The sequence below is a fragment of the Tetrao urogallus genome, assembly GCF_951394365.1.
Source record: "Tetrao urogallus genome assembly, chromosome: 3".
Classification (NCBI taxonomy): domain Eukaryota; kingdom Metazoa; phylum Chordata; class Aves; order Galliformes; family Phasianidae; genus Tetrao; species Tetrao urogallus.
The window spans coordinates 84,524,136-84,539,947 of record NC_136815.1 but is presented as its reverse complement, the minus strand read 5'-3'; the positions used below and the strand labels follow the sequence as shown (position 1 = coordinate 84,539,947).

Sequence of the window (15,812 nt, the reverse complement as noted above, 5' to 3'; positions counted from 1 at the left end):
ACGTGCTATTTTATTCCCAGCAGCTCTTGTAAACACCGTGCTATACAGAAAAGAAATGAATGGACTTTGTGAAGAGCACTTTAGTTGAAATAGGATAGGACTATACATAAGTACTGCTAGATACCAGAACAGTTTAGGAGTCTGGTTCAGAAATATTCTAGAGCCCGAGGATCTAAGTGGTCTTAGAAAGATGACTAAGAAAAGGAAAGCAATTTCCAGTGACTTAGGTTGATAACATTGAGGTCTGTGCATTAATAGAGGTTGAAACTAAGCAAAAGAAGAAAGTTCCTGGCCACTTCTCTGGTCTGGTTTTAAAACTGCCCTTGGCATGAGCGCGTTTTAGTCCAGCACAATCTCCCTGGCATGCAGGGAATGCAAGAAGTGCACTGTGTTTCCTGCATTTCCAGTTCACTTGTGCCTTCCATCCCCTTCTGAGTGTTACCCTGAGATGCTCCTCCCACAAAAAAATTTCATATTGACTTGACTGTTAGCTTGATTTCCATCAGGTAAATCAAAATGGAAAAATAAAGAAGATAAAAGCTAGAGTGAGATTGAGCTTTCCATGCAGCATGACTCTGTATACCTTCCCAAGCCTTCCAGACCTCTATGTTTTCTCCACGCTGCTCTATTTCATTTGAGGATTGTCGTATTGCATGTATCCGTGCCATTAGATGGTAGATTTACAGTGGAGCAGTTAGTCCTGGCCCTATCATTAGCAACCTTTTTAGACTTTGACTTGCCTTTTCATTTTGCCTGTGTTAAATTATGACTGAAATTGTTTACAGTTTTCAGAATGGCAGGAGATTTTCAGACCCTGGCCATAGATGTTTAGACATAATTGAAAACGTCACCATGTTCTGTTAGCTTCTGTAGCTGCAACTCAGTCATAAACAAGAATTTGTCACGAAGCAGAAAAGTTTACAACAAAGGCTCCGTCCATCTCTTATTTCTGTGATTTCACAAGATTACGAGGAAAAATGAAGAACCCCAGTTGTGACACTCCTGTGCTGTTATTATGTATAACCCAACATCTTTTGAGCTCAGTAGATAGCCACTGACTTCAGAGGATGGACCAGGCTTGTAAAGAAAAGTGGAGGTTTTTGACTAGACTTGGCTTATCTCCATGAGTACTGCTTTAGAAGAAGAACATGCTTGTAATTGCCCAAATCCTTTCCCACCTCTGCCCTTGAAAAGTAAATTAGACATTCTCTAGTCACATAAGACCACGTCTGAATCTGATTATTTAAAATCCTTCTGTTTTGTTTGTGTTTTCACTAGATAGTCCTTTCAGAGTTCTGGGAGGGGGATCATCCACTTCCCACGATTAAATTCCTTTGAGTTTTGCTTCTACTTTGGTTACTGGACATTCCCTTCCCTTTGTTCCTGTTTGGAAAACTGCCCTTTGATACACTGCTTAGCATCATCGTTTGAGCTCACAGTCTCCTGCATAGATCAGGCATAGGCCTTTAGCACCTGAAGCAGAGATTGGCAGCGACCCACTGTTCTGTGTTGTATGCAGAACACGCAGATAACTCCTGCACCTTTGTAGCTTTTGCAGAATTTCATTGGTGTTAATTACAAAAGAATGTCAGCTGCTTCTGCTTCTAGGTGACAGTTGCTCCTCAAACAATGACTCTTTCACATTCAAGTTTCTGGAAAATCACACTACTGTATTTATGCAGGTGGAAGCTATAAAGTATGTTGGGAAATCAGAAGGTCAAATTTTTATCTCAAGCCACAAGTTATTAACCACTACTGCCAGTACTACCATTAATCTACTCACTTAAAGCATACATAATTTATAGCTGCAGGTTCACACTGCAGCGTGGATGGTGAGTGCCATTTCTGTGTAGCTAAGGATTTTAAAAAGACCTGCAAATGCAACGTTCATAATTCTGGATAACCAGGACATAGTGAATTCAGTTGCTATGGTTGCAGGCAACAGATAGGGAAGATCTCTGTTGCACCTCAGGCAGCAATAACTGACTGTGCCACTGAATCCACTTGCATTCATTTTTTACTATAGTAATTCACGGTTGTGCTGACTCTGCTGCAGGTAACATTACTGACATGAGCACAGGCAGGAAGATGGGCCCTGTAAATCGAGTTCCCAGTGGGGGAGCTGTCCCCAGACTAAAATAATAACCAATAATTACCAAGTACATATGCAGAAATGCTCAGAGTTAAATGTATCCGTGCAACAGTGAAATGTCTTTAAGAGCAAAAAACATCAGCACCTGGTTCTGGTGTATCTTGACAATAAATGATAATCAATTCCAGAAGGGGATTCTCTTTTGTTGACATTTGATTAAAATCATTTAGCAGCACGGGGGAGAACTCATTGCCTTAAGAGATCACAGATCCTTTCAGAAACAATCAGACCGTGCTGTTACATCAGCTTTGTTACTCACCTGAGTCTTACTGTGCAAGCGCACTTTTAATGCCACTAATGTGACAAAGTGTCTTGCAGTGTATTTATCACTACCATAACATCAATGGTTGCCTCAAGTGGAACAGTACCCCCGTGCTGAAGACTCATGGGCCAAGAGAAGGGTTACATTAAGATGTTAATTAATGTTGTTATTACTTTTCCGTGCTGCTTAACTCAGGGTCATACAGACTGAGAGGTCTGAATACTGTTGGGTACACAAGTGTGCCAGTCTTTTTTTTTTTTTTTTTTTTAAAGGATGTCTGAAGAATAACAAAAGTGTGTGCACCTCGTGAGCCAGATGCATGCTTTGATGTTTTCACTTAGTGCAAAGCAGAAGTGGTGGCACATTAAACAATTAAAAATATCCTTTGAGTCCAGCTAAGCAATATCTCTTTCCAGTATTGGTTACCTGGGATGCATTTTTAACAACCTATATCTCCTAACAAAGGCAGCCAATTAGGAGACACGACTCTGTAATTCTCTGTCATTTTTCCACTGTATCTACCTACCTATCGAATGAGTTAGTGCAATGCACAACACTTGGATAGGAAGCTAAATTAATCAGACCAACCTAATTTTTTCACAGCAGTTCTTATAAAAGTGTCTGCTCTGCTGCAGAGATGCTGTCTGGATGAGCAATTTCTGGCATCAGAGTGACACTCAGTGGCAAGACAAGAAAAGTGATTCTCGGTTTCTCAGATTCTTTGTGTCTTTTCAATCGGTAGGATGCATAAAATTGTGATCAGCTCATTATCACTATTCCCTGTTTGTTTGATAATATTATATATGAGCATCACCATTCAGACCAAAACATTTACTTTTGATTACACAAACTAATAGAATGACTGCGTTACTTACTTTATCAGGGTCCCCTCACTCATTATTCATGTGCTGTGATCTCCTGCAATTGAAAAAAAATAATTTGAGAAATCAAAAAATATTGAATTTCATGAAGAACTTGAACGACCATAGCTTTGTTTTCTGCTGCAACTCGAATCTTTGCAATTACTTCAACAGTCTGGAGAACAGCATTTTACATATTTTTTTATAGTTGAGAATCTTGCATATGCATAACTGACATTTGGTGACCCCTTCAGTTATTTTTTAGACAGAAAGTTTTCTGTTGAACATCAAGTTACTGCATACAGTGTCTGAAGAAAAAAAAAAAGAGAGATTTTTGCTTTTACATCTGAGAAGCATTTATATATCACAGCACATGTAAATCGTATGGAAACTTTAATATTGAAGATGTTTAATAATACTCTTGGCAAGCATTTTGCATAAATACGTTAGGCGGAGTAGCTCTGCAGCAGAGTGGCAGTGTGGACTGCCTGCCTTTCCAGCCTGGTTTCCGTCAATGTGAGGAAAGACTAATAGTGTTTAATAACCACTTATGATGCTAGAAGTTCTTCTGAGCATGTGGCTGCCTGGAATCAATGAAACTCAACACTATCCAAGGATGTTAACAAGTAAGAGCTATCACCATAAAGTGTTCCTTGTCACACTGTATTTAAAACTAATTTCCATCTATCCCACACAGGGTCCTGTCGCATCACCCACATCTATGAGGTCTGTCCTAACCAGTGGGTCGTGCCCCTCTTCAACACCTCCTCCACCACCGCCTCCCCCAGGACCTCCCCCCATCTTTGATACAGAAACCCCCCCAAAGGATGAAGGAACGGCATCTCGCTCAGCCCTGTTTGCACAGCTTAACCAAGGAGAGGCAATTACCAAAGGTCAGGAGAAAAGAAATCAAATTCTGACCCTTGAGTCAAACTATATCAACAGCTGTTGTATGTACTGACCCAAATTCCACCAATGTTTTTAAGCTATGTTTTGGCAACAGAGATTTTTCCAAGGCTTGTACTGATCCATCTGGATGAGACAGCATATACTAAAACCCCCTTTAGAAGTAGCAGCACTCAAAATTGTTCAGTATTCCTGAAATTTACACCACTTATTTCAAAGTCCCCATTTAATTTCAATGCACCCGTGTTAGACATCTTCAATCCCCAGCAGCTGGTGAACTTCAAAGTTGCAATTACAGTCAGAAGTTATTCCTGTTTCTGACCCACAGTCCGTGTACCAGCCTGTGTCAAAATGTCTCATATGTTGCGTGGAAAAGTATGGCTCACAAATCAGTGTGATAAAACCTTTTGTATTAACACTGGATAGTTGTAATTAAAGTGGATGGCTGTGAATTTAAATACTTACAATTCATATGTCTGCCTCTAGTGCCAAATTAGAAAAAGAATCTCACTTTTCTGGATGTAAAAATACTCGATAGCAAGATCACAGAGCTCTCTACAGATGGAGAGGGACTAAAAGACTGCTGCGTTTTAAAGATTTTAAGACAGCCCATCCCAGGTCAAAGAGGTTTTATACAAAGGGCTAAAAACATCTACGCCAGTTACAGTTCAGGTGGTTACCCTGGCAAAGCACGAGGAAATAAAAAATGTCAGCTCATCAGATAATTTAACACAATTGCAAATGACTTAGATACTATCTTTCTTATTTCAGTACGAATAGCCTTAGGACAAGACAACAGATTCTCTTTTATAATAACGACCCTTTTTTTTTTTTTCCCAAGGGCTTCGCCATGTCTCTGATGACCAGAAGACTCACAAGAACCCCAGCCTACGTGCCCAAGGTCCACCCGCTCGTTCTCCCACGAAAAGCCATACTCCAAGTCCCACCTCCCCCAAGAACTCCCCGCAGCAGAGCCATGCCCCCGTCTTGGAGCTAGAGGGGAAAAAATGGAGAGTGGTGCGTTCCAGTCACAGCGCGGAATTGCACGCTGCACATTGCAGAGCAGCCTGAGCACTGAGCTTCTTGCACAAGGCTGTCCGCGATCAAGTAGCAACAGATCAAGTTTGCAACTAAAATTTGTAACTACCATGCCTTATTCCAGTTTAGCTTATTATTCTCTGAGATCTAAAGTTAATTCATTTGTCTCTGAGAATCCAAAATACTTCATCCGAAACGGAGAATGTCAAAACCAACAAATAAATTGTAGCAAAATCAGACAGCGCTCCAGAAACAAATCCCATGAAGAATCCCAATTAAAATCCCTTTTTGCAGGCCGCTCTTGTGAGAAAACATACATTATTAGCAGAGAGCACTTTTTCCATCCTTGTTAACTGATGGAATTATACATTTATTTTTCATCACTCAGTCGCTCATTCCATGCCAGCTCCTCTCTCATGCTTTAAAGTTCAGAACTATTTTCCTTTTGCTCCATCTACAGAAGACAAAGATAGCTTTGCTTATAACATGGAATTTAATTTATGGAGGCATATACCAAACTGTCTGGGAGTGAAAAGCCATGTCACTGTGTTGGTTTAAAGAGGGAGAAAGCAGTAAGCAATTTAGTCATGCAGAAGTTTCAATACACAGTCATTACAATGGAGTAAAGTTTGCACAGAGTGTAGCCACAATTTACCTCTGTTGTTTTGCTTTAGGGCTTTACTACCTGGAACTTCCCTTGTGGATCCCTAGCCTTTCTTTGCCATACATTGACTGTAAACAACCTTTTGCACTTCATAATGAGAGAAAATTTCTTCACATATTCCTCCTTATTGTTTAAGGAGGAATATTGCTTATTGCAATATTATTGCAATATTCTCCTTATTGCTGCCTGCACCATCTCACAATATACTGTATACAGCCCTAGATAGCATTGCTGGGAGTGAAAACTTGGTTTGGCCTTCAACATGCTGGTTCTAAGTTGAATGAAAGCCAAACTGCTGTGAAGGCATTCTTACACTGCTGAGAGCAGAATGTCTTTGCTACCAAGTCAGTGGGTTTGTCTCGGTCTGTGCCGAGTTCCTCAGCTCTAGAACATACACATGCGTCACCAAAGGCTGAGGTAGGTGAAATATCCAGCCACCAATCACACTGGATTTTTAAGCCACCAGGAGGATATTGTTCTGTTGCAGTGATGCAATGACTTGATGATGTGTTGTACTAAGCTCTGACTGTGAGCTAGTTAAAGATAACCAAATAAATAAATTTTCTTCTGAAATAGGAATATCAAGAGGATAAGAATGACCTGGTCATTACCAACACTGAACTCAAGCAAGTAGCCTACATCTTCAAGTGTAACAAGTCTACACTTCAGATAAAAGGAAAGATCAATTCAATTACTATTGGTGAGTGAATAGCTCAGCTGGACTTTAAATGCCAATCTTGAAAAAACTTATGCAATTATAATGCATCAGAATCATTTCATTCATTGTGATGGGCAGATCACCAGTGATTAGCTACACAGCATGAGACTGGAAACTTTTGTAATTAATGCAACCGATGTGCATATATTTGCTTTTATCTTGCCTTTCTTATTTATGATTGTTTTTATTTTAGATAACTGTAAAAAGTTTGGCCTTGTGTTTGACAACGTTGTGGGAATCGTGGAAGTGATCAATTCCAGGGATATTCAGATTCAGGTAAAGATCTGTTTGAGAAACAAAGAGAGAAAGAGAACAGACAGAAAGAACAAGCCTGACACGTGGCTGCAAGAGATTATTAGAAACTCATGCGCACATGACGAGTGAGAGACTGGTGCAGCCAAACCTATCTTAATATACAGTGAATTCTGCTGATGTATTTAGGAAGTGCTTATGAAAACTACTGATCGTTACTGAATAAACTTCATTTAGTCCAACACCTGGTTCCAGCGAAACGGAGAGATCTATTCAGTGGAATCACAGAATCATAGAATAGCTTGGGTTGGAAGGGACCTTTGAGGTCATTCAGTTCCAATCCTCCTGCCCAAGCAGGGTTGAAATATTATTACTTCTGGCTTTAATTTTGTTGCTTTCATGGTAAACAGCTCCTGAAATTGAAAGGTTAGCAGCGCTTCAAATTCTGGCAGTTAGCTAATTGGTTTCTGAGCCCAGAAGTTGGTTATTTCTTTTTTTCTTTTTTTTTTTTTCTCTCAATGAAAACACTCAAATAGACTATCAAGGACAACTCAGTGACATAAAGTGAAAGCAGGCTCTTGGATTTTGAAGATCTCCCTGCCAACAACTTGACTCATTACATGAGAAGATAATGCAGACAACTTACCCAGATACGGGCTGTGAGTCTCTGGTTTTGTCCAAGACAACCAGCGAGTAAAATTTCATCAGAGATCACCTTCTCTTGTGGTTCTTTTGAAATGAAAATATACACTTTTTAAATCCAGATCTTGCCCTCCCTGTACTGGACATTGCCCTATTCAAAATACAGACAGCCTGCCTGGCATTTACAGCACTTCACTCGTTCCGTTCCAAAGAGGTCTAACTGTACAAGCTGGGACCAACACAGATGATCTTAAGAAAGGCCTCTGGGATGTTTTATTTTAAGAGAAAAATAATTAAATGGAAATTAAATTATATTAAACTGCCTGTCTTCTTCACAAAAGCTGAGGTCTTCTGCTTAAAAGGTTATGCCTGCAGTAAATTCTGTACTTCAGAAATACTGGTCACAGATACCACACTAAAAAACAGCAGGGCTTTTTTTGCAGTTTTGCACCTCTTGCAAGTGACTGACATTGCTACCAGCTGCACGTCATCTTCTGAGCTGTAACAAGCAGGTTTGTCATGATCACTACACAACTTATGGCACAGGCATTTGAACATCCCAGGCATTTGGCTGGTTTCTGTTTTTTTTTCCTAAATAAATGGATTATTTTTATCAGCACTTCTAGAACTTCTCATGAGAGACAAAAACTCCTATGTAAGGAACAGCAAAACTGGACGCTGTTAATATTCATGCAAAGAGGAAATATCTTTACTAAGAATAAAAATTCTTTTGATTAAGCAGGTTCTATGAATATTGCATAAGGCTTCTACAGCATAGAACAGAGTGGAGTTACACTTAAGATTCCTGCTATAAGCTGCCTGCTTCTGAAGGATTTGAGCATGCCAAGTGCTCAGAACCTGCATTTTCTCAGTATTTTGAAGATCTGAGCTCATAAATTGCAAATATATCACATATTAATGCAATGAATTACCCTATAATTTTTTCTATATTTACTTCAGTGCCTTACTTCTTGGCTCTCCTTTCTCCCAGCAGCATTTTATTTTTCCTGCTGTTTGCTAAATGTATAACATTAAACAGAGCCTCCTTTTGCAGGATCTCATGCAATAGAGGGCAAAAGAGAGGAAAGATGAGGCTAGGAAGCACTGATCATCACATAGCTCAGAATTCAGGAGGAGGGCAGAGTGCAGTAGACAGACCACTTGCTCTTTGTTTGCCATCACATGTAAGGAACTGAAGCTGAAATTACATTCTAAACTCGAATGATGGAAGACACTTTTTTTATTAGCGAGTGGCTATCTGTCACACGCTGTTATTGTTTTATAGCTCAAAGCTACCTTTGCCCTTTCAATACTCTGACCAGAGCGTACTGATGCTTTCAGCCAGTGAGGAGGAGGAGGAGGAATTTTTACTGACAGCCATGAGTCAGCCAGTTAGCCAGGTAGTGACCTTTTAACCTGCAGAATGGTCAACATGAGAAAGTTTACTTCCTTCTGCCCCCCTCAAGTAAATCTTGTGCTCGCTTTTAACGTGATGTAAGAAATACCTTTGAAGATGTAATTAAATTGATCTTCATGCTTTTTTAGGGCTCTATCTTGCCTGAAGGGGATAAAACCCTCTCCTGTTCTGTGCTATAAATCCAGGAAGAGTTTTTAAGTCTTTGGAACGCATCACAAAACACTTCTTTCGGATGCTGAGATCCTACATTTGCCTAGAATGGGTTGGAGTTCATGTGTTTGATTTCTTGCCATCCTGCTGATGAACAAGCTGAATGCTGCCTGAGTATCAGCACAAAAACATCACTGGAAGCAGAGAGAATGGAGAAAAAATTTGCACCAAGTCATACATTAAAAGTCTGCTGTGTATTATAAGCTTGCAGTTGCATAGAGAACATTGTTGTCACCACCAAGAACTTCTAGTGCTTAGCAAACGGTAGCTTCTATCTCAAATACAAGCATCATGCAGGCAGATGACATACAGATCAGATGTTGACGGGCAAAATTAGACCTGGCAGGCAATAAAAATTAGGTTAATAGAGCCTTTATTTGCTTTTTAAGATTCAATAACGAGTATATCTCATTTTCCAGGTGATGGGGAAAGTGCCAACCATTTCCATCAACAAAACAGAAGGCTGTCACATCTACCTCAGTGAGGAATCATTAGATTGTGAGATCGTGAGTGCCAAGTCTTCTGAGATGAACATCCTCATCCCCCAAGATGGCGATTATGTGAGTGAGATTGTTTTTAGAGATTCTCTCCCTCTACCCATCTAGCCTTGCTAGATAAAACTGCTAGGAAAGAAAGAGCTCACACACCACACGTATGAACACGATCAAGAGATGATCCAAAACAACTGAATTCCTGTGTTCTGTTTTCTCAGCTATCAGTGCAGAAAGAATGACTTCTTTGGCAGGGGCACAAACTTTAAAGATTAGATGTTATCTTTTTTTTTTTTTTTTTTTTTTTTTTTTTTAAATACAGATGATGGCTTCATCTCCCATCCACTTAATTTTCTTTTCTTGAAGTTGGTTCCTAAACATGACCTCCCAGTGGGACTCACTTCACACATTGTTTGAGAGCACTCTGACTGAAGAGGATGACGCTGAAGTTAAGATAGAAATCTTTCAGCTCCAAGTGAAATGATAAAGTATTACTTATTTTTTTCCTAAGACTGCTGATACGCAGGCAGTATCTGTAGAATTCTTTCTAGTGCTTTTTCAAAATACGGTTCTTAAACATCACCTAAACATGAGGTTTGCCTTTTCTAACTCAAAGGCTCCTTTTTGTCCTAGTGAGACCTTAATACTTGTCTCTCCATCATTTCTACTAAAGCTATCCACTGCTGTGTCACACTGTAGCAAGGCAACATGCAGGTAAAGCATACTTAACAGAGTAGCTTTGAAGTTGCACTGAATGACTCGAGAGAGAACTTGAATTTGCCATAAGTCTTCCACTCTGGAATACCGTATGGCAGAAGAGTTTAGGCTTTACAAAGGAAAAGATGTGACAAGAGAATCTGCATGCTCCACTTTTCCTAAAGTGCTTACTGGATGCTCATCTTCAGGCAAATAAAAAGAGAATTATTTTTCAGTGAGTGCATATCTACCTGCTTCTTTACCATATCTTTACCTGCTGAAAAAAAAAAAAAAAATCTCTTTGATGAGTCTCTCTCCTTAAATTGTTGTGTGAAGTCACTGGCTACCAAAACACTGTGAGATCTGAAAGAAAAAATCCTTTCCTCCACACTTTTGTTCTCTGAGAACCAAGGAGGATCCAATATCTCTCATGCTTTCGTTGAACACATGAAATGGAAGGAAACTTCCCTCAAGGTTCTGCTTTGTTTTGTCTGGCCCACAAAGAATGCCATGTCTCTTGACGTTTATCACGTGTAAAATGATAGGCTGGTATTTTAGATTTCATTCTTCTGTGTTATATTATTTGCTTTCCTCTTTAAAATTAGTCTCCTCACCAAATCTCCACATCAGATCCCTTCTACTGTCTTCCAGGCCAGCCATTGATGGAGCCTAAAGTCATTTCTGACCTGAGGTTTATTTACTTAGCTGTCCCAAATAATGGTGTGAGAGGGATTTTTACACAGGAGTACCACAGCAAGGCTATTTGAAACTAGGTAGCAGTAAGGCTTTTTCCTGTGCGGCACTGAAAATAGCTTCCTAGGGTAATGAGGAAGGCCTCTCTATAATCCTGGCACGTCTGAGCTCTCAATGCTTTCCCAGTCATGTAGCACTAATAGTATCCCACCACTTTTCACGAGGTATCCGCTGTTTATCTAATCAGTGTTGGCGCTTTTGTTTCTTACCAGAAAGAATTTCCGGTTCCTGAACAGTTCAAGACAGCGTGGGATGGATCTAAGTTGGTCACTGAACCTGCAGAGATCGTGGGTTAACCTGACAGCACCCGGCGCTCACTGACCGTGATCAGACCACAGCCAGCAGAAACAACGCAGCAACGTGAACAACTAGAAACAGCAGTAGCTCCTACTGCTCTCATAGGCCTTCAAGCATTAGCTGTGCATGCTAGAAACTATAACTCGTCTGGCACGCTTTTGTTAGGCACCTCAGCATTTCAAGTTTCCAGTTTGCCTTCACTTACGGTTTTACTTCTCAATGATGTCATGTGAATGTAATGGCTTGAAACCCCTGCCTTCCAGCCACCTCATTGGTTTGAAACACTTTATTCGTTAAGCCAAAACACTGCATGATACACTGTTACCACATTGCTTCCGGGCATTCCTTTTTATGTTTCTGCTAATCAAAAACAGCATTAAGACTAAGATGAGATTCTCACCTCTTACACTAGTCCTGTACAATGCAGTACAAACGCATCCTGAGAGAGAACTATGTGACAGTTCCTTGTAGTTCTCTGGCAACCTTTTTATTTAAGCAAGCAAAAAAGGGTAACTTTCAGCAATACATTTTCCTAAGGGAAGATGAAATGATACGATATTTTAATCTAACACTTTTCTAATACACATATTTAGAGGATCCCTGCGTTTTCAGCGACACAAGGTTTTATTCTGGTCCACACAGACTTGCTGTAACCCTCTCGTTTCTTAAGAATCAGGAATTTTTTTGAAACTGAAGCCTCATTGAGCTAACAGCTTGCAGCAAATCACCTGAAAGCTTTTGCTCCACAGGTATCTTTTGTTGTTGTTTATAGACACAATCTCTCATGCTTTAAAGTTTCACACTGTATCCTGCAAACTGCACCTTTGCTATTCAGCAAGCTGGCATGGGAAGTACCATGACTGGGCAGGTGGTTTTCCCAGGGCGAGAGGCACACAGCAGATTCACTTAGTTTGCTTGTTAAAGTTCCTTTAAAATCTATCATAGCTGTCATAGCTTCTGTTAATTAAAATATCTTTCCATTTCTTACACTTACTCAATTTCAATTACATCCACGAAGCAAAGCCATAGATTTATGACCTACCAGTTGAGCCCAAACAAAGCCCACTTGGCCCTTCAATTCTGCTTTCTATAGTCCCTACTGTACATGCTTTTTTAACAAAGGTGGAGTCCTGTATACATTTGTACTATTTCAGCACACAGTACAATAAAATTTTAAAGTTTTGCAGCCAGCATATGTTTTTGATCACTTGTAATACTTGGTAATGGTGAAATCAGTGAGATGCTTGCAGAGCTAGTTACAAGCTAAATTTTGTGCCTAATTTACCTTGAAAGTACATTAATCCTTGAGGGTTTTTAACTATCTTTAATTGTAAACCCTACATAACAACAGTAGTGCTCATTCTGCAAGGTTTTGCTATCTGATCTTTAATCTATATGTATAATGTGTTTGCCTTAGTATATAGCATTTTTCAACAGTAAACTTCTTATGGATTAAAAAAGGAAAAATGTACTTGTTTAAATATAAAGTTGCTCAGAGCTTACTGTGCCGTAATGTTTGTCCCACACGCCCTCCCCATCTTAAGTGCCATTTCATTAGCTTAAATGAGAAGTAGTAGCTGCTCCTCCCATCTAAGGAAACATCAGCACACCAGCAGCCATCACTCACCTGACAGCAAGCAGTGCTTGTGTTGCATGTGAGCAGGTGAAGTTTTGTGCATGTAACTTCTGTGACAGCACTGGAACCCAGCTGTTCGTGGTTCTCATTTCTAGGTACACCTGTATCTTCCAGAGATTTTGTCTAGGGAGATGTCATGACCCGAACAAGTTTATAAGGTCTACCTTCTATTTTCAGCCTTTCCCATTGTTTCTCTACATGTCTTTGGATACATCCTTCCCACGTTAACAAGCTCCAGGAGCAGTCCATCCCATATTTCACTTAGACACGCAGCATATCTGAAAAATAGCATCACATACTTGTGATAGAAGGATTGTGGGAGGATTGTTTCATCTTCAAATCATAATCATGATTTGTTCTGTAAAACGACCTCATTCTGATCTGAGCGACTGAGCCATGTTTTTAATCCAGCTTCAAACAGGGATGAAGTTGTTGCACAAAGACAGGAAGCCACGTGCTCCCGTGAAGGTATTGCACAAAGCAAGTCTAAAATGCTTTCTGGTGAACAGAAAACAGTGATGCAGCTCTGACTTGTTACAAGGACAAACTCCTTTAGTTCTTCCAAAGGGTTCAGCTTTCTCCTCGAGGCTGGTTTGCTTGTATCAGTCTCCTTTTAAACATTTCAGAGCAAACTCCCTTGTGGCTAAGCCTTCTCTCTACACTCACACTCCTGCAGCGTGCAAGACCCAAGCACAATCATTGATGAGTTTCTTAACAGGAAGGAGTCCTGTCCAGTCACACTGTGTGCTTGAAGGTCTGACCACACCTGAGAACTTTGTCAGAGAGCAGAGGTTGAAAAGATAAGGAAGGAGGCCTTACATTAAAAGACACAAGGTAATGCTGATAACTGGAGGCATGGAGGCCAATAAAGTCCATGCAGTATTAGGCACCAGAAAAGTAGAATGGGAGAGAGACTTGTTAAACATGCAGACATCTTTTATCAAGTACGCAAAGTCAGCCATGTGGCACTAAGTCATAACTGTGTTTCGTCAGCTGTAATCCTTGGGAAAAATATTTGCTGTGTGTTCTCAGGCTGCTCTCTGCAACCTGTCTTCAAAAACGCAGAGGAATGCAAAATAAACAAGATAAATCCTAGGTTCTGATTCTACCCTATATGAATTCATGTACAATTAAATGTAAAAAGCTCCTTTTTTAAAGAATCATTACATACATCTTGAGTTTAAAAATAGTCACCAAGCTGCAGAATGATGATTTGAAGAAAGATCCCAACTGCGGTCAGTTGCGTCCACATCCTCACCAGCAAACGTGAGCTGTGTTTAAAGACTTACTGCAGCAAGGAAAGAAGCACTAAATGCTGAGCAGTCCTAACATTCTATCAGCCTTTTCTTCTTACTACGCGCTGCCACAGGAGATATGCCATGTATTCCACATTGGTCTGCTGTATAATCAATGAATGCACAGATGCTAAAAGTAAGAAATAAACAAGACAGTGCAGCTAAGCAGGTTATTACACCAAAAAAAGAATAGACAAAGGGCTTACCCTTGCCCTGGGCTCACTGGAAAACTTCAAACTGAGGGATCTCCAAAAACAGACCCTTTCCTACTGGTAGCCAGCTCTTAAATAGGTCTAGGAGAGGTGCAGCCAGGCTCCCCCCCTTCCAGCAGCACAGCTGAATTGCCTTCACCTGTACTCCCTGGGCTGATGCAGTGCTCGTCTCAGGTGGTCAATCAGAGGTTCAGGCCATAATTCAGCAGTTCCCATACAGTCTGCACTGCTTTGAAATTGTGCTTCTGTTCTGAATCTAGAGAACAGTATCTGTGGTGCATACATTGTTATGGAATGAATGTGTATGGTGTAACTAGCCTGTTCATTTTTATAAACCTCTGTGGGTCAAATGTTCACTAGGCTGCAAATTAGCTGGTAAGATGCACGAGAGATTTTGATGTAAGTTTTCATATGTAAACAGTGTTTTTCTTGTGAGATCTCACGCTTTCTTCAATAGCTCCTCTGTAAAAGGACCGCTTCATGCGCAACAAGGAGAAGGGCCAAACCCAGGACAGGCTGGGGCCTCTCAGGTAGAAAGCAGCAGAACAAGGGGCACTGGGCACAAACTGGCACACAGGAGGTTCTGTCTAACCACCAGACATCACTTCTGTGCTGTGCAGGTGATGGAGTACAGGCACAGGCTACCCAGAAGCTGCGGGGTCGCCTCCTTGGAGATGTCCAGAAGCCGCCTGGCCACGGCTCTGAGCACGCTGCTGGGGCAGAGCTGGGCCAGGTGGGCAGAGAGCCCTGCCAGCCTCAGCCACCCTGCGGTTGTGCGATACCGGCTTAGTTATTCAGAACATCGCTTCCTTTGTGGAAATGGGAAGTATCGAAGCGGTGACTCCGCGTATCCACCAGATGGCAGAGAGCAGCTGAGGCGCGGGCAATGGCGCGCTGTTCTGTTACCGCTGGGCTCGTGTTCGGAAAGGCTGTGCGCGCTGTCTATCAAGGGACTGAGAAACTGCTCTCTGAGCGTCACTGTTAAGACGTTGAAAGATCATCTCGGTTAAAGGCCTGAGGGGACTGAGCGCGGAAGAAGAAAAACCATCTTCTTGTTGGAATAACGTAAGACTGCTCTTTGAACACCGCTACTTCCACAATTAACGCCATCTCCATTAAAAGCACGTCATAAAAAACCCGGTCGTGGCGCTAATACTCAACAGAGCTGCAGAGGAGAAAAGGCTGAGCAATGCCAAGCCTGCATTTGAAATCCACAAGTCTTCCCAGCCATCTAGCAAACTAGATCCTTGTTTCCCAGTGCCACTGTTTCCCAGTTGGTTTCGGATTTCGAAAGAAACTCTTCACTGCGTC

The 15,812-nt window shown here is 40.9% G+C and overlaps 1 protein-coding gene across 1 annotated transcript in view; it reads left to right on the top strand.

Moving 5' to 3' along the window:
* The window catches only part of CAP2 (cyclase associated actin cytoskeleton regulatory protein 2), a gene marked incomplete at its 3' end in the record, with an annotated part of 64,087 nt that extends 52,730 nt beyond the window's left edge, over positions 1-11,357 (top strand). Inside the window, exons 8-13 of the mRNA XM_079533237.1 lie at positions 3,972-4,167; positions 5,022-5,197; positions 6,459-6,582; positions 6,794-6,876; positions 9,541-9,681; positions 11,274-11,357. Coding sequence (XP_079389363.1) covers positions 3,972-4,167; positions 5,022-5,197; positions 6,459-6,582; positions 6,794-6,876; positions 9,541-9,681; positions 11,274-11,357 — 804 coding nt within the window. The remainder of the gene's footprint in view (positions 1-3,971; positions 4,168-5,021; positions 5,198-6,458; positions 6,583-6,793; positions 6,877-9,540; positions 9,682-11,273) is intronic.
* Between the last annotated feature and the right edge of the window lie 4,455 nt (positions 11,358-15,812).